At 34.7% G+C, this 18,138-nt stretch overlaps 3 protein-coding genes across 10 annotated transcripts; 1 reads left to right on the forward strand and 2 right to left on the reverse strand.

Moving 5' to 3' along the window:
• Positions 1–575: 575 nt before the first annotated feature.
• Positions 576–4,939, forward strand: LOC101213671. Of its 4 annotated transcripts, none has more exons than XM_004141534.3 (2): positions 576–1,193; positions 2,459–4,939. In XM_004141534.3, the coding sequence occupies exon 2, from the start codon at positions 2,477–2,479 to the stop codon at positions 4,538–4,540; it is 2,064 nt and encodes a 687-aa protein (XP_004141582.3). In that variant the 5' UTR covers positions 576–1,193; positions 2,459–2,476; the 3' UTR covers positions 4,541–4,939. The 4 variants fall into 4 exon arrangements, with proteins under 4 accessions (XP_004141582.3, XP_031741329.1, XP_031741331.1 ...); XM_031885469.1 differs by lacking the exon at positions 576–1,193 and adding an exon at positions 1,234–1,550; XM_031885471.1 differs by lacking the exon at positions 576–1,193 and adding an exon at positions 1,569–1,586.
• A 701-nt stretch (positions 4,940–5,640) lies between these two features.
• LOC101204050 (membrane-anchored ubiquitin-fold protein 2) lies at positions 5,641–9,672 on the reverse strand. Of its 4 annotated transcripts, none has more exons than XM_011657704.2 (4): positions 9,534–9,672; positions 8,319–8,585; positions 7,118–7,282; positions 5,641–6,220 (listed from the first exon to the last, which is right to left on the reverse strand). In XM_011657704.2, the coding sequence occupies exons 2-4, from the start codon at positions 8,449–8,451 to the stop codon at positions 6,165–6,167; spliced, it is 354 nt and encodes a 117-aa protein (XP_011656006.1). In that variant the 5' UTR covers positions 8,452–8,585; positions 9,534–9,672; the 3' UTR covers positions 5,641–6,164. The 4 variants fall into 4 exon arrangements, with proteins under 4 accessions (XP_011656006.1, XP_031741332.1, XP_031741333.1 ...); XM_031885472.1 differs by lacking the exon at positions 9,534–9,672 and adding an exon at positions 9,376–9,500; XM_031885473.1 differs by lacking the exon at positions 9,534–9,672 and adding an exon at positions 9,440–9,460.
• Positions 9,673–10,862: 1,190 nt separating this feature from the next.
• LOC101204459 (probable galacturonosyltransferase 14) lies at positions 10,863–17,253 on the reverse strand. 2 transcript variants are annotated; one of them, XM_004141414.3, is made up of 6 exons: positions 16,548–17,253; positions 15,680–15,735; positions 15,386–15,544; positions 12,835–13,428; positions 11,967–12,269; positions 10,863–11,769 (listed from the first exon to the last, which is right to left on the reverse strand). In XM_004141414.3, exons 1-6 carry the CDS (start codon positions 16,756–16,758, stop codon positions 11,485–11,487), a joined length of 1,608 nt encoding a protein of 535 aa, XP_004141462.1. In that variant the 5' UTR covers positions 16,759–17,253; the 3' UTR covers positions 10,863–11,484. The 2 variants fall into 2 exon arrangements, with proteins under 2 accessions (XP_004141462.1, XP_011656007.1); XM_011657705.2 differs by having other exon boundaries at positions 15,386–15,541; positions 16,548–17,252.
• Between the last annotated feature and the right edge of the window lie 885 nt (positions 17,254–18,138).

Here is an 18,138-nt window from a genome sequence, read left to right on the forward strand (position 1 = left end):
ACTTGACCAATTAATTTGATCATCCAAAAGTGTGAGCTCTTTAATTTCCTTTTTCTTTGTGAAAGGTGGGATGGCAACAAACAATCTAATCTAACCCATATGCATCTTTTCAAAATAATTTAAAAGAAAAAAACAATAAAAAGTTATGGGACACCAAAGTTGTTCCCTCATTATCATTATTTTCTTGCGGTTGAAAAAAAAACATTGGGAGAGAATATATATATGAAATAAAATGGACTTTATTTATTGTTGTGTACTTAGAAATTTGAAAGTAACAACTTGGTTTTCCCCCTTTTAGATGATAGAGTTACAAATTTAATAACTACAAGTTAGGTCTAACTATATTGTTAAATACATTGAATTTGAAGCTAACAAAACTTAAATGATATTAATGTATTTTTAATTCACTAGACTTATTAAGCAATTTTCTTAGACTTGGTTATTTATTTCTAATACAAGAATTCTCAAACTCTTATGTTAATTATTGAATTATGATATTGTGACATAAATAAGAAGCCAAAACTTGGCGGGAAAGGTAATTTCTCTTATAAGAAAGCAAAATTAATGTGAAGATGGATTTCTTTGGGAAATTGAGGAAATACCATCTATGGAAGATTGGAAATTAAAGTTTGAACAAAACCCGTTTTTGTTTTCTATGAAATATTATTAATTTTGAATGGATTCGGTTTCATGGGTTCCTCAAAATCAGAGCAGGTTCCTTTTTTTCTCCCCCACTGCAACCGATTCCTTTTGGAGGGACCCTTTTCTCTGGCTGAGAGCTATTTCTCCCCCTTTGTTTTTAACTTACATTCTGTGTGTAACCAACGCGGAGATGAATAAGAAAAGCCTACCGAACGGGGAAGAAATAGTAGTACACAGTTGCTTGCACGATCTCCAAAGCGATTCGAAACCGACTTTTTTGTTCTTCATTAAACAATTAAAGGAATTCCCAAGACACGCTCGACTCTAAAAGACTGGACCCTTTTTTTTTTTTTTTTTTAATTCTTTCCTCCCATTGCTTCCATTTTCAGCGCCGTATTCAATTCATTCATTCGTTTCTTCCTCTTGGGTTTCCCTTTTCTATGCTTCCTGGTGATTTCAAGACAAGGGTTTTCGTTTTTCTTGCCTAATAACGAAGGCCCATTTCATTCGATTCTAAGTTGTGCCTCTCTGACGCGGTTTTTTTTTATTCGGTAAGTAAATAATGGATCATTTTTTTATTTGTTTCTGAAATGGGGTTGTGATTTTTTTTTCCTGTTCGGTTTCCGAATCATCGATATGCTGGTTTGTCTGAAAATATGCCCTTTGGGTGTTTGGTTAATGGCCATCTCGTGTTTTCTTCCTGTTTTGTGACGTTGATTGCTATGATTATTGACCATTTTAATATGGGGCTCACATCCTTGGGTCGAGCGTCGAGTGCTTTAGTTTCCTTTCTGCCTTAATGACCGAGATGGGTTCAATTGATAGAAAAGGGGAATGTCATTGGACTTGATCTGGGTTGTGCTCTGTTTTTCAGTTTAAGATTAATGTATTGGAATTGGAAGGGATTGGTAATGTCTCCAATTATTATGGGTTGATTTTGTCAGGTTCTATCTTGTTTCTTCTCAAACTTTTGAGTTTGTCCAAGCATTAGTGATGTTTGTCCTGTGCGCGAGCTTGTCTGTTTCTAGCATTTCCTGTTCACTCTATGGCAGAATTCCAGGGACAAGACAACCTTTGTCTTCTTTCTTGTGATTTCATACTGACATTTGTATTTACGTCTTACAATTATTTTGCTTCCTATGTTGGATGTTTTACAAACGTGAAAGGGCGTTTCTTGTTCATTGTTCATGAAGCTTGTGGGGAATAAACTGATTCTTTTTCAGAAGGATCATTTTCATCTATGGATTCGTTTTCTTCCTTGGATGTAAATTGTTGCATTTAATTTTATATTTGTCGTGTTTTTCTGTCTTTCCATTTATGTTATTGATGTTTTAAAGGGTGATATAAATGCTGATTAATATAACGTCTTTGTTTTGTTTTCTAGTTTTTATTTTGTAAGAACGCATGGGGTTAACCTTGATGAGAAAGTACTTATTGTATGAGTTCTTGTACTTATATATATGTCTCTTGGAGTTATTTTGAGCACTCAATTTCTATTTTTGAGCAAAAGTGTATCCTTTTTTATGATGGTAGTTGGTAGTCGTTGGAGACTTGTGTAGCCCTTTTTTTTTTCTTTTTTCCTGCTTGATATATTTATTTGTTTCTCATATGATACCTCTAGTTGTTGATGCTAACCAGTTTCAATATTGGTTGCTCGAGACTGAGATTCTTGGGGAAATTTTTTTGGACCACTGAAACCATCGTTATGATTAGATCTTGTTTGGTTTCTACTATTCATCTTGCCTTCAAATTGATCCACGTCAAGAACTTTCTATTAAGCCTGTTAAGTTATTAGTGTGCTATTGTTTTTATTCAGGTGCTGTGTGAAATTCTGATGGCTGAGAAGGGTGATGTGCCGGTGACTCTTGAAACGATTGGTACTCCTGGTACTTATCCGAGAAGAAGCTCTATGGGATGTACAAGTTATTCAAATAGTGTAGAAAAGCTTGTGCCTAATTATCTAAGAGCATCTACTGGTTCCTGTCATGATTTTTGCAAATATGGAAGAAATCACGGTTTCGAAACTAAGTCAAGACTACCATTGCGCAAAATTTTGGGGAGAAAATCACTCGGCGGTGGAATTTCTGTCGATGGTATTGTACTTCCTGAGAGAAAGAACACAACTTCAACTTGGGCCAGTGCTGATTTTTCATCAACCTCCAGATTATCTGAAACCAAGTCAAGACTACCACTGCCCAAAAATGTGGCCAGAAAATCACTTGATGGTGGAAAATCGGTAGATAGTGTGATACTTCCTGAAAGAAAGAAAACAACTTCGACTTGGTCATCGACTTCCAGGTTATCTGAAACCAAGTCAAGGCAATCAATGACCAAAAATGGGGCAAGAAAATCACTTGAGGGTGGAAGTTCAGTAGATTGTGTGGTATTTTCTGAGAGAAAGAACACAACTTCAACAACACGGGCCAAGTCTGAGCTTTCATCCACTTCCAGATTACATGAAGTTGATTCAACTACCTTCTCGAAGCCTAAATTGCCAGTAGAATCTCCTATCTTCCCAACTCCAGTGCAGAGAGAAATTCCAAATAAAAGGAAGAAGAAATTGCTGTCTAGTCCGAAGCAGAGAGAAGTTCTCAATGAGAGGAAGAAGAAATTGCTGCCCAGTCCGAAGCAGAGAGAAGTTCTCAATGAGAGGAAGAAGAAATTGTTGGTTGAGCCGAGAACTTTGCCTACTTCAAGGTCAAGTACGAAAAATTCCCTAAAGAACTTGAAGCCTGAAGCGTTCACAGCTACTAGAAGGCAAGAAGATTCTGTGGTTCAAGTTTTTGCAAAAGCCAAAGGTAGAGAGTTACCTGAAAAGTCTGATAAAATTTTGAAACCAAAGTCTATCAAGGTAAAGCCATTGAGATCTGCAGGGTCTTTGGACAACTCAAGAAAGAAAAGTTATTCGAAAATGGGCAAATGTTTGGAGACATCAAAAGGAGCTGCAAAGAAAGTGGTGGCAGCGTCAACAGGTTCATATTCCTCGAACTCTATCCATGGAGCTGCAAACTTAACCGCAAGAAAGCATGTTGGTAACTTGAAAGGTGTCCCACTTAAAAATCGTAACATGATCAAAAAATCTGAACGTGGACAAGTCCAAAGTGAAGAGGTCCAAGAGAAAACCTTCCAGAGTGAAGAGGTCCAAGAGGAAACCTTCCAGAGTGAAGAGGTCCAAGAGAAAACCTTACAGAGTAAAGAGATCCAAGAGAAAACCTTGTATGTCATTAAGATAGAAAATGAGAAAATACCCCAGCAACCTGATCAAGATGAAACTAATGACAACATGGAAGCAGTGTCATCATTGCCACCTGAATCGCTCTCACCACCAATATCCCCAGCTCTTTTGCCAAATGTAGAAGATCAAGATGTATCTGAATACACAGAAAGTGAAGCAGAGAATGACTTTTACTATGAAGGAGATGAAATTGGAAGCAGTGAACCAGAAGATAATATAACTTCAAGTGAAGGTAGTGAAAATGGCAGATCTCGAAATCATGGGATTTTGCCATCTAAAGAAAAGGATCCTCGATCTACAAAACTAAGTTTCAGGAGGGGAAGAGTTATTGACATCCATTCTGAGAGTAATAGTCCGAGAAGGCTTAAATTTAGGCGTGGAAGGCTGTTGGGGGAGAATCAAAAGGCTGGAGATGGCCTTAGGAAGAACTTCAAGAGAGGAAAAGAAGTTGACAGTGAAACCAATACCACAGCTCAAGAAACTGTTGTTTTGAGGCACCAAGATGTGCAAGGGAAAAAAGATGCGCAGGGCTTGTTCAACAATGTTATTGAAGAAACCGCAAGTAAACTCGTGGAAACTCGAAAGAGCAAGGTTAAGGCCTTGGTTGGTGCATTTGAAACTGTGATCTCCCTGCAAGATGGAAAACCTTCTCTCGAGTCTTGACATTGTCAATTATGACTGAGAAGTTGAGCTTGACTTAAGTATCTAACTGATCTGCATAGAGTGGTAGGAAATAAAGCTCAGGTTGAAAAAGACTACATGAACTTGGCCAGCTGAGACTGCAGTAGCCATAGAAATAGATTGCTGTTTTTATTGATAGGAAGGTTTCTGTACACAGTTAGATAGTGTTTGATTTTGTTTATCTTTTTCTGGGTAATCTTCTGCTCCTTAATAACCACTCGTTTATACTGAATTGGCATTATTGATTTGTGAGTTGCACATAAAATAAGGGTAGGCTCATGACTTCATGTATTTTTTATTGACAGTTATCTGCCAACTTTGCATCTTTTAATTGTAAGTCGTGACTTTCTTTGGTTGTGAAGGATTGACACCTTTTTTTCATTCATTGTGTAGTTGCTTAATCCCCTATAGTGGAAGGTTTCAGCATCTCAAGCAATCCTTGTTGAATAAGATTAAAAAGAAAAAATCCCATGTACTTCCTCAAATCCATGGCCATGGAATCAACATCTAGATATATATTTGGTTTAATAAATAACTAGCATAAGGTAGAAAACCTCAATAATATTACACACTTCTTTTTTCTCAAGAAAGAGCAGTGAGATTGGTTGCTTCAAATTTTTGTGCTGATGGCGTAAAGTAGTTTTTTGTAACCCCAAGAATTAATTAGAAAAAACCTTCCTATGATAAAATTAGAGTTAACTTAAGCAAATTGTTGAAAGGGAAAATTTATGGTAAACTCAATTTGAAATTTGGAAGCTTACTAGATTGGAAAATATCTAAACATTGGAAGAGGTGTGAAGCAACATATTTCATAATTAAATACCAATTCAATTATAAGATTAGTACAAATTTGAAAACATTCAAACTTAATTTAAAATTGGAAATTTCAAGACCTAAGATTTTATTTATTTATTTGAGACAGGGCTCGCCAGGTTAAGTGTGGTAAAAATGAATTTTTTGTAACCTCATCATATCATAATTTTTATTTTATTTTATATTTTGTTCTAAAATGCAAATAACTTCAATATTTTTTGCTTAAAAGTTATAGGTTTTTCCTATTAGTATTCATTCAAGCATACAAGAAAGAAAATCAAAGAAATATTATCATTCCTTGTTTGGGAAACGTATCATGAAGTTGGGGTCTGGGCCCAAATGGTGATACAGTTTGAAGAAGAAGAAGAAAGGTAAACAACTAACTGCAACTTCAAGTATATAAAGCTTTCACCACAAACATTTGAGATAGCAGAAGAGTTACACAAAATCAATCTAAACAACAAATGAAGCTAACAATGGACGTTGAAAAGGCAACAACCTTTCATAATAGATCACCAGACATTCATTCAACTGCCATGAATCTGATCTAACAACTGGCTTTTGTCGATAAATATCCCATCGTCTTCGCCATCTTTGCTACCTCTGTCTGTTTCTTTTTTCTTTTTTCTTTTTTTTTTCTTTTACTTTTACTACTGTGAAAACAATAACACAAGCTCCAGAAAAAGCTTCTTCAACTGATTCCAAGCTGTTATTGGCATCAGAACTTTGAAAAGGAAAAATTTGCTATCTTTATGCACTCAAAAATGGCGTCGAGAACTTCCACAAGTTCCGTTTATAGTATAACACAAACACACTTGTTTTGTGTTGCTTGTTCTCCAGCTTTCTTTTCTGCTCAGCCAAAGAAAATAAACTTTCCATCAGTAATCCCATTCGAACCTCAATGTCTCAATAGCCTTGCCTTCAATATGTAGCAACAGCTACAGCAGTTTTTTACAGACATGTATGGGACTGATTCTACTAAAATCGTTAAAACCACTTATGCCATATTTCTAATCACTTCCAAAATATATCTTTAATCACTCAAAATTTATTTAATATTTAATTTTACACTTTTAAATGCAATTTTGATATCATCAAAATCGGTTTTGAATGATAAAGAGTATATTTCAAGGTGAGTTTAACCATTTTAGAATCTCTCTCAAACATGTCCGTCAATACTAAAGAATAATTGTCCTGACGATATGCTTCTTCCTATCATATTTTCCACATCCTTCGAGCAAAATAAGAATAATTGAATATGCATATACTCATAACAACGCAAAGACATCTAGACACATCTATTATAAAACCTTTGAAAGATAAAAGCCATTCAGCTGAACTCCAAAAGTTCTGAATAGTTTTATGTTCTAGAAGACAACTCTAATGAACAGTCCAAATAGCAGATTCATCCAAATAATTTTTTATCCCTATGATTCAAAAAAGGTTAAAATTTAGTCCTAGTGATTTGAAAAGTTATAATTTAGTAATGTCGTAAGTAGGCTATAGGGTTGGATTTATGAAGGGTTTATCAAATCATAGGGGCTAAATTTTAAATTACTACAAACCAAAGGGACCAAATTTGCAATTTAACCTTAAATCATTGTCAAACAATTGAAGTGGAACAAAAGGAAACTTCAAAATACAGCAAAAGATAATTCCAGACAAATCCAAGTGAGATGTCAAAAAAGCAACATTCATTCTATCTTAAGTCATTGATAATTTAAACTTTTATCGGACAGATTATACCTTTCTCCAAAGTTGGTGGTTGGATAACGACATGCATGGTTGTCACACTGCCAGGAATGTCATATAATGGGCTTCTGCAATCATTAAGTGTTCTATTATTCTCTAAGATTTTTCCTGCACTTATTAACTTCACATCCTTAACTGTTCTTGGACCATTCTCCTTTTCTGCTCAAACAAATAACTGTGATTACTCGTACCTCAGGAAAAGCAATAATAATTGTGATCACTCGTCCTACATTTACAATAGGATGGTAAAAAAAAAAAAAGAAAAAGAAAAAAGAAGAAACATTTTAAAATCTAGCCAGTGTTAGTGCAGTAAACATATCCTCCTTATTGCATTAGCTAATATCGAAATTCTCATTAATCTATGGTGACAGTGTTGGGAGGACAATGGATATGACACTAAACCGTATTGATAAATGCTTCCGCATGGTGGTATTAGAAGATTTACCGTCTCAGGGAAAAACATAATGAGTCTATACTATATATAAGCTAATCAGAATCACAGATTCAAGCTATAGTGAACAAGACACTAAGTCGTTCAGGTTCCGAGAGCATAGACAAAGGAATGTGATGAATACAAGAGGTTGAAAAGTAATCAAATGGATGAACACATCGGTAAGGGTAAAAGGCCTAGGAGAGGCCTCCTGATCAAGTTCAAACCCAAGAGGCATAAATATATTGCAAGTTGAGACAAAATAAAAAAGGAAAGAAAGGAGAAGATCCAAAGTAAATGGGAAACAAATAGCATTCTTCTATTAAGAATGTGATCAGGTGACAAAGAATCCAACATTCTCTAATAGAATCTCTTTCAAAGAGGCATAAAATCTAATCAATAAGTTCAAGATGCTTATAGAAGATCCAAAATAAAACAGACATCATGGATTTTTATGCACCAGTACGGATTGTTAAACGTTTTCCCCCGATCAGGGTGTAATGTCTCTTCGGAAATGGCAACAATAAGAACGAAGAAAATGCAGAGTTCTACATCAGATCAGAGCTTTACTCGTGTTGTGTTTCGTCTAAAGATTTTCTCTGATTTTGAGTAAATGACGAAACAGACGCCAATATGCTGAAAATGTTTAAACTTAAATAATTCAATTACAAACAAAGCTACAAGATCAGCATAGGATAGGATTTCAAGTAAAATCAACCACCCCAAAAGCCAAAACTAAGAGAGAAGAGTTCAAATTTCACGCACCTCTTGGCCATTGTGCAAGAATGCTTTCTTTTAAGGTTGCTACGCTTGTGGCAGCAGGGAAAGTTTTGGGGCCAATATCAGATCCATCGTTCAGTCGAAACTTGATCTCCAACTGATCTCCCACTCCAGCCATATTGACTTGTGTCTTCAATCAATCACAAACAAATTGGATTTCCCAAGAAAAGAAATCAAAAAAATCCCACCCGAGTATTCGAATGCGGTTAATTAGCAGAATTTTTTTCCCCTCAGACTCTCACAAGGGAGATTCTGCAAAAAAGAGAGAAACCCAGAAAACAAAAGTCAATTTCATTGTAAGTTGTAAATCATAAAAGAAGATGCAACAATCAGAAGTATGAAGCAGCTGCATATCGAAAAACAAAACGAACTTTAGATTTCAATCTTATATCTAGAAGGAAGAGAAAAATAGCGACAAAAGCAATCAATCAGTTGCGTCTTCCAAAAGACTAGATATATTCCAACAAACAAATTCACTCAAAGAATTCCTTTCTATTTCTAAGACACAACAAGCAAGAAAAGAAAAAGAATTACGAACACTGTTAAAGCTAAAGAGCAACGACTCAGGCTCGGCTAAAACACTTCCTGATTTCAAGATATGGGTAGTTTCAGAATCGCAAAAAGAAATCGATCCTCAAAACTAAAATAAAAACAAAAGAAAAGAAAACACCCCATAGAAATTGATTAACCTTAACCGCTATGAACTCGGCTGAAAAATTGATCTGGGTACTTGTCTTTTTTCCCACAAACCTTGATTCAGAGGTTGAAAGTGAAGAAAAAACAAAAGCTCTATGAATAATAATAATACAAAAACCAGTTGAAGAGATCAAAGAAGAACTCAGAGACGAGGCTCCTCCGGAGTTTTCAAAGTCTTCTAAATCTGGGGTCAATGACTCCATTTCTTAAAAGTTGATTTCTTGATATTCCCAAAAATTAAAATCGATTACCCAATCGTAATATTTACGCGTATTTTAAACAGCTCCGAGGAAGTAGAAAACGCCACAATTCAAACTTTCTAACAAAAATACACATTACCCATTACCTAAAAACATTGCAAGATTTATACTTTACTTCTAAATTTAATTAATTTTCCCCCGTAAATTCACCTCAAAGCTCAAAAAACACAAACCCAAAACAAATCATCCATGTGAGTAATAGAAAAGAAGAAAAGGTTTAGAGATGAACTAAAGTGGAGGGTACCAAATCATTCAAGAATAGACGTGGCATATAGGTAAAAGGGGGATTGATTAACAAGAACGATTCCAATAAAATCATGAATAAAACTATCTAATATCTTTCTAACGTTGTTAGATGCTTCGCTTAGTTTGCTTTGGCCATTAATAATTTAGGAGCCCTTTTAGATTCCTCCGTTAGGCCTTGGAAGAATCAATCAATTGGTTATTTAATGTGAGATTAAGTGCAATTAATCCATCAATTCCATCATTTTAATTACAAGAAGATAATGTTAAACAAAAGAAAAATGCCAAGAGGGTCCAAATCAATCTCAATGTGGCCAATTTCTCTTCAATCAGTTTTGTGGAAGAGAATTTTATTTGAATTTTCTTTTCCTTTTTCATCTAATGTCTTTTTTTTTTGTTTTTGTTTGAGGCAACTATTTCTTCACAAACTTTTGAGTGTTGTATTGATTTGAATCTCTCAAACTTTGAGTGTTGTATTGATTTGAATCTCTCAAATTCTGTAATAAATTAGTGTGCACCCTTTACTAGTATTTGTTTGATCAATATCGTGTGAAGCTTATGAATGTGTGTAGACTTCTTCAAATATTGGTTTCATAAAATAGACGATATTAAATAGATGCATGGATAATTCTGGAAGGAAAATTCACCTAACTATCTATATTGGTCAATTCATGAAAGTTTAAAGATTTAATTAATACATTACGTAAAGTTGTATGATAAATTGATATATTCACAAAAGTTCTAAATTGACACACCTCCTAAGTTCAAAAACATAAACCAATATTTTGTACTCAGTAAAAGTAGATATCTCATGTGTCTAGTCAAACCATGTCTGCTTTAGTTATTACCCAACGTTAATTCCTATTGAAGACTCACTTTCTTGCACTATGCTCCGTGTCTCAATCCACTAACTCTGAGAAATTAATTAGTGAAAATTTACTCATCTTTCAATAGATAATAAGGGCTCTAAACTACATTATTAAGTCTTGAATTTGAAGTATGAGGAATTTAAAAGGGAAAAAGTGAACATTTTAAGTGGCATAAAAGCTTGGTGGGTTTCTTGTCATCACCAACTTAGCAAGTTCTATGATAAGCATCTTTATTATGTGCATCGTTTAATCTTATCTTGTAGTGCTGTGTTTGAAGCATCTAAAAACTAATGGAGATTCGAATAACTCTGTTTACAGCTTTAAAGAATAAAAATATTAACCAACCCAATTAAGAGAATCCACCTTAATTTTGACATTTAGACCTTCATTACGTTAGGTACCCAAAAAAAAAAAATGCTATCTTGTAGTTTCCCTTTTTCAAATGATGATAATGGTAGATGTGACAGAATAGAAAGAATTTTCTTCACATTGTTAAAAATATATCTGGTACAGAACGAATCTAAATAAAACAGAACCCATCTATGAAGAATTCTCCAATCCAATGAACCAATAGCCGTCAGGCCTTGTCCTCAAAGTCATCATATATTATCAAATACAAAATAGAAAACATGGTACTATGAAATATAAAAGGATGAAGGGCAGACAATTATTGTTCGGTGACCAACCATATGGAGAAGCACTCACCGATGGACCTGTCCTAGCCTTGCTCGTGCCTCTGTAGATAACAGCTATGTGATGGGATGTTCGGTATTGTATGCATTCTGCTATATTCCAAAATATACTCATGAGAACCAAGGCGGTATCCTCAGCAACTAAGACCAAATGAATTGCTACATTACGAGTTGATGAGAGAATCCCATGCTTATGCAAACATAATGGTCTCAGTCGGGACACAGGCCATACAGCAATATAACTCGATCTAAAACATTGCGTAATGTGGCTCACCGTGTCATGTATGTAAAACTCCAAATTTCTTTAGCCGAGTAGTAATAGTTCCAGAGTAACATAGTTTGGTTCGTTATGGCGTTCTCTCTCTACCTTTTACCTCCTATAGTTCGTGAATTATGACTCTAAAATGTGGCAGTTCCTGATGAAATCATTAGAATAGTTGACATACTTGGTCCAAAATGGCCGGAGATGCTCAAAGCCAATCTGTAGCCATGGTTTAGATTGGCCATTGTAGTGAATAACTGCAGCTTTCTTCACATTCTCAATGTTTGTTTTGTTTTGATATCCCAAGCCAAGCATGTGCCATGAGGGGTCAATTGGATGAATGTGACCTCTAAATGCAATTAAAGCAGGCGGTAGTGTACCCAGCCTCCACAATGTCAGCGTTGACTTAAGATTCTGCCACATACAAAAGAAGCCATTGATCCCAGATCATCACAGAATTGCATCTTTAATCTTTAGTGAATAGAGACAATCATGCAATCACCAAACAGAATGAATAGAATGCCATATGGTAAATGGGATTGCCTACAATAAGCAATAGCAAACTCAAGAAATTAAATTAATCCTACACTAATAATGAATTTGCAGCATACCTCTCTCAGCCACCAGTGGTAGGTTTCTGTTATATTCGACTCTCTCCAGACACGAAGATCAAATATGTTCATGCCGTATGCCCAAGCACATTCATTAGGATCTAAATGCGTTGCTACGAGGGGGTGGGAAAAATTAAAGTAGATCTTGAATCGCTTTGACATAACCCACTCATCATCACCTTTACAAGTTTCAACAGCTCCATTAACCTTTCCATCGAGGTCAACGTCCCAAAGCGGAGACAGATCACGTTGAATTACAACATCATCATCTAGAAAGACCACCTTGTCCAATTTGGGGAAGAGCTGTACATCATATGAAGAACGATAATTTTCAAAATCTCAAGTGCAGTGACAACGAAATAGGAACAATTCAGGAGCAGAAAAAGACTACCACATTGTACAAGTTCATATTTAAATCCAAAATGTTGAAAGAACGGAGTACTGACTTACTAGATATTCATGTAAAATAATGTTTATTATCCATAATATTCTTCAAAGGGCTTGGGGTTAGCCATGGTATTTAGACAATATTTCCAAGTAGACTTGATCTAAGAATATGAAACCTATAGAATTGTCCCGGCAAGAAAAATGGTCCCGCTAATATGCCCCTTATTGAAAGTTCAAGGAAACCATTTCTTGATATGTGTTACAAATAGATCTTTGAGGTTTTTGATAATCATTAATCAGAGTCATGGATAGTGATAACTTATAATTTCATTTCACATATAAAATTGTCTGCTCGAAACCAAAACTGGTGAGTGATGGTAATGATGCCATTTATAACTTGTTTCCATGAGTTATATATTTCAAAAATAGACCACCAGAGAGAGGGAAAAAAGGGACTCCCCCCCTACAGCATCGAGATTACCTGAGGTATGTACATGCGGAGATGGTTAAGTAAGGATATGTATTTGGGACTTCGAACCAGCAATTTTGAGGCAAACGCTCGAGGAGTTGTATTGGTGTGGTTGGTCCCTACAATATTATGATTTCCATGGTAGTAATTTCTGATTCCTTCCTGGTTTTCAACAGCCTCAAGCACTGGAACATTGTCCCTTGTTAAGTAGTCGAAATGGTGAGTGCCCTTAACTTCGACAGTAGCTGGGTAGACTGGATTTAAAGCAAACCATGAGTGCATCCCTGCATAAGTCTTCTTGTCGGTAATGACATGGAAAACTATCTTTCCAGGACTGAGAGATGATTGGACAGCAGAATTGACAACAACTGAAGCTGCCAAAATGTTATCAGTAGACAAAATAAAGTGTTGGTATGTATTATCAGAGAGCAACGGCAGTAACTCTGGAGGAGGCAGTTGATTGCGTGCATGAACATTTGATGAGTATTCGTCAGTTAACCGCAGAGATAAACAATGAATTCCTTTAGGAATGGAACTAGCTGCGAAGTGTTTGTTCATGAGCTCTGCATATTTGGACTCCCTTATCTCCTTTTCAAATCTCTCCATCTGCGAAAATAATTTTTTTTTTAAAAACAAAAGATCCCGCTGACCGAAGTACAAAACTTTTTATGAAGGGCAAAATTTTCAAAAATGAAATAAATACATACAAATCGACTTGGCTGGTTTATTAACTCTAACCTCCATGAAATTTCATTATCCTCTTTCTTTCTTTCTTTCTTTCTTCTTCCTTTTTTTTATAAAAAAACAAAGAAAACTATCCATGAAATTCCATTATCGTTCTCTCTCTCAATCACTGACAGACACTGGGGAGCCTTAATATAACTATTGGCTAAAGATACACCAAATCTTACTCCCCACTTCTGTATAATTTGCTTTTCTAATACAAAGTTCCAAATCCTATCAAAGTATTCTCTTTGAGATCGTGTATAAATAGAAGTTTATCTTTTCTTTTTGGATGAAGATATATAAATAGATAATCAATCTCGCAGAAGGCTCCATCTTGGGAACACAAGTGGATTCCATCCCAAGAAAGTTGTTGAGTGATATGTACTGGAACTAATCTCTTTGAATTATGGATGAGTTGAAGAGAAAATCTTTCAAAATGCTCCACTGCCAAGTTATACTTAATAAGAGCTTTTCAGAAAAATAAAAAAATAAACAAAGGTCCGTACAAAAAGATAAACTAGATAGCATATGTATTGGGTACTTTCAGGGTGAGTAACCATTAATTTATTTTGAAATTCCTTTTGGATGAGGTCTAAACACATTCAGTTTCTACAAGATATTTAACAATATTTATTCTCTACAAGATTTATTCTCAATATTCTACAAGATCTAAGCACATAATTAGTTATTCAACAGTATTTATTCTCTACAAGATTCTTGGATTTTTCCTTCAGAAGAAATTCTTTGTTCCTATAGAGTCAGCTCAGAACATTACACTCTCTTCTCTAACGGCAGACAAGGTTGGTAAATAAATCTGATCATTTCTTTTCATGATATCCACTTATTTCATAACTTGAAGGTTTCCTTTCCTTTATTTGGTCCCTGATCACTTTGTGGTCTGCAAAATTTCTTGAAGTCATTAACAGTCCCCGTATCGAAAGAAATCCACAGATAACGGTTTAATTTGGAGCACCCTACCAACTCCAACCAATTTCGAGAAATCTGTTAAACAACCATTGTTACTTTCTAACTCAATATTCGAAAGAAGGTTTTCAACTTCCTTCTATCGATTTTCCTTTTATTTCCTAAGACCCAGTCTAAGTTGAGGAATTCCATAAATGAATGCTTTCACATTTTCTTACAAAGGATATAAAAACCTAAGAACACCCAAGATTTGGCATCCTCTAGCTAAAAAAGATCACAGAGAAAATATTGATCATGTCTTCATGATCATTTATTTTTAAAAGTGACAACCCACCTGACCCTACAACATTTGAGTGTCAAGGAAACTCGTAGAAAATTAATTCCTAGGTAGGTGACTACCATGTATTGAACCCTTGACCATAGCCATTTATTGAGACTATGCCTCCTTTTTACCATTGTGCCAATCCATGATGGTTGGATGTATTCATGCTCACATACACAACAATGAACAATGAGGTTTCAACTTTCAAGAAGGGCATGTTCCTCGAAAAGTTAACATACTGTTGCATATCACAAATAGAACTACTTATTAATGTATAGCTTACAGTAAAGAATTTTTGTTTCCTATACATGTCTTAGATAAAGAAGTGAGGATACCTATATTTCCTGGGTTACTCAAATGCATACCTATTGATAGACTATAAGCCATAATCAACTTTTATGAAATGAGACTATCGCAAACAAAAACTCCAGACTTTGGCAGGTTTGAGTGAATTTAATCCAATCATTCCATTACACTTTTCACCTTATGAGGCTTGGCAGGGCATAAAAGTATGAATAAACTTGGGCCCCTGTTGACTTTTTTATCTTTACCATACAGTGAAAATTGAAAAAAATTATAAACTTCACATACCATGGCCTTCAGGATGAAAGCAAATGTTTTTGCATCATGACGGTTGTCTTTCATCTCTGAAACTAACTGACTAAAGGAATCTGGCAACTTTAGACCATCTGGTATTTCCTCAGTGCTAACTTGGTTGAATACCTTGTAAAATTCACTCACCAATCTCTGCTGCATACGATTGCCAATTACAACAATAAAGCTTTGTTTTCCAACAAAAGCAAAATTTGAAACAGTCCAAAAATTAAATGCTATAAAACAAAAAGGCCATGGAAAGCAAAATAAAAAAAGGAATCCGGTAATCACCTTTGAAGCATCAACCCTACCAAGAAGGCGAGGTCCCCATGTCCTGCCAAAACAATCTAGCAACAAAAAAGAAGGGAACTAAGGACACAGATTACTATAATTAATAGAAATGAATGGTGAAATGCCAATTACAAACTTTAAAGTTTTGTTCAAAATGGTCACGGTTTCTATTCCCCAAAATGTCATTTCCTGTTTTAATTAAAAGCCTCGTAGTTCCATCTAACCAGTTAGGCTTCTTTATATATATATAAGCCTCATATTTTTAGAATAAAATGATTATGTAGCTTATATGAATACAACCCTATGTTCTCAAATGAGATTAAGGATTAATTCAAAAAGTTGCTTAAGTTTGTATAATGTTTAAGCTATTTTTTTGCACTTTGCTCTCAACTGTCTTCTCCTTGCTCATTGTGTTTGCAGTTTGCACTGCACTAGCTCAGACAAGCCAGACCAAATTTTCTTATTTTGGTAGCTAATCATCAGAATCTAAGGGTCATTTGCATCACTGAGAGACCTCATGGAAATAGTAATGCAGATTAATGTACACAAGAAAACTTAGCCTCAATATAGCCTAGATAAGAATTTGACCCCAAAATATACAAAATACAAAACAAAACTTTATAAAAAAAATAATAAATTGGATTCGTCATCCACGGTCATCTCTAATAAAATAAAACAAAAAAAATCAATCAGCTTCTCCAGTGGACTCTGAAATGACCAACATCATGATATAAAACTTTCATAATTGCACACCCAAAAAGCAGATAAGATCCATCACAGTCAAGTTAAAAAGACATCACTAACACATAAACCAACACCAGAAAAACAAATTTGTAAATAGAAACAGTAATAAGTTCATTGACAGTACCCAGAGAGGAGCAGTCATTGACACCTTCAAGCGTAACGACAGCAGTGAGAATGAAGACGAATGGCAACAAGAAAGCGAGTACGAGAATGGTATGAAAAAGGGTTCGATAAGAAATGTGACGAGCTGCAACTTTGATCTTCATAAAGTCAATAAACCCATTACTACTCGAGACCGTGATGCTTCTCATGCTAGGCGAAAAATGAAGCCGCATCGTCTTCTCCGCACCTTCTTCTTCAGGTCGCCACTTTTACCTGAAATAATCACTACCCAAATAGCGCCATCGAATCTCCTCCCTCGTGGAACCACCTCCAGCAGTCTTAAACTACTGCCCATCAATCGATCGACCGACAACCCATTACGCAAAAACCCACATTCAGACCCAAATTGGGATTGCTTCAGATTGATTTTTTTTTTCTTCTGTTTGTGGGTTGTTCTTAAATACCGCAATGAGCAAGAACGAAGAGATTCCAATTGGGTTTAGGCTAGAAATTGGTGAATAATTCTCACCCAATAATCGAAAATGTTGAAGAAAATTGTGAGGCTTTCAAATCCCATCACTCTAGAAGAGCATTTTGTGGGGGAATCATCATCAGTTCGATCTAAAACAATTCATGTTGTGGGGAATGAATGAATGAATGAGATAAAGTAAGGATCTGAAATAAGAGAGCTAGGTTTGGTGTAATGCAATTAAAGGAACAATTTTTCTGGTAAGCGGAGATTTTCATTTATGTATTATTTTTGTAATATTATAAGTTTGATTGATTTATTTCTTCGAATTATTTTAGTTGTAATATTGTTATCTCTATTCTTTACGTTTTCTTTTTTTATATTTATAATTTCTAATTAGATGAAGTGAAATTGAGTTAACATAATTTTTTTTTTAATTACATTAAATCTTTTTTTTTATAGAATTAATTCATATTTAGATTTTTGCAATTTTTTAGTTAAATAATATTTAAGGACTATTTTCAAATATAGTAAAAATTTTAAAAATATTTAAAAATATGTTATATTTGTAAATAATTTTAAAATTTTAACATTTAAAACAATTTTCCACAAATTGAATAGAGAAGTTAGAAATTGATGACAAAGAATTGGTTAGTCTTATTAGGTAAAATCCATGCTAAACAGAGAAATAATGTTTTTGATGTGAATCACTAATTAGTTTATAATTTATCTTTAATTGGTTTGGTAGAATTTATTTAGGAGAATTTTATCTGACCATAAAAACCATTTATGAGAATTTTTCAAATTTCGACAAACATATGAGTACTAATTTCTAACTTCGTTTTAGGTGACTTCTTACATCGAGGTTAGAGGTTTAATCTCACACTTAGCGGTAGTCAATGAAATTAATCGTACTCCATTTATATGTATAAAAATATATAATACTTCAATCCTAAGAATCCAAAGGAGACAGAGAACTTTAAAGTCTCAACTTTTTAAGGATCTCTTTCTTTGTTTAAAAATTTAGTTAAGGCTCTACTCAATAAACAAGATAGATCGGCCCTTTCCAAAAGAAAAATTGTTTGATCCAAGGACTAAGAGACCTAAGTTTCACATTTTAACCTTTCAACCTTTGACAAATTTG

The sequence above is a fragment of the Cucumis sativus genome, chromosome 5, assembly GCF_000004075.3.
Source record: "Cucumis sativus cultivar 9930 chromosome 5, Cucumber_9930_V3, whole genome shotgun sequence".
Classification (NCBI taxonomy): Eukaryota; Viridiplantae; Streptophyta; class Magnoliopsida; order Cucurbitales; family Cucurbitaceae; genus Cucumis; species Cucumis sativus.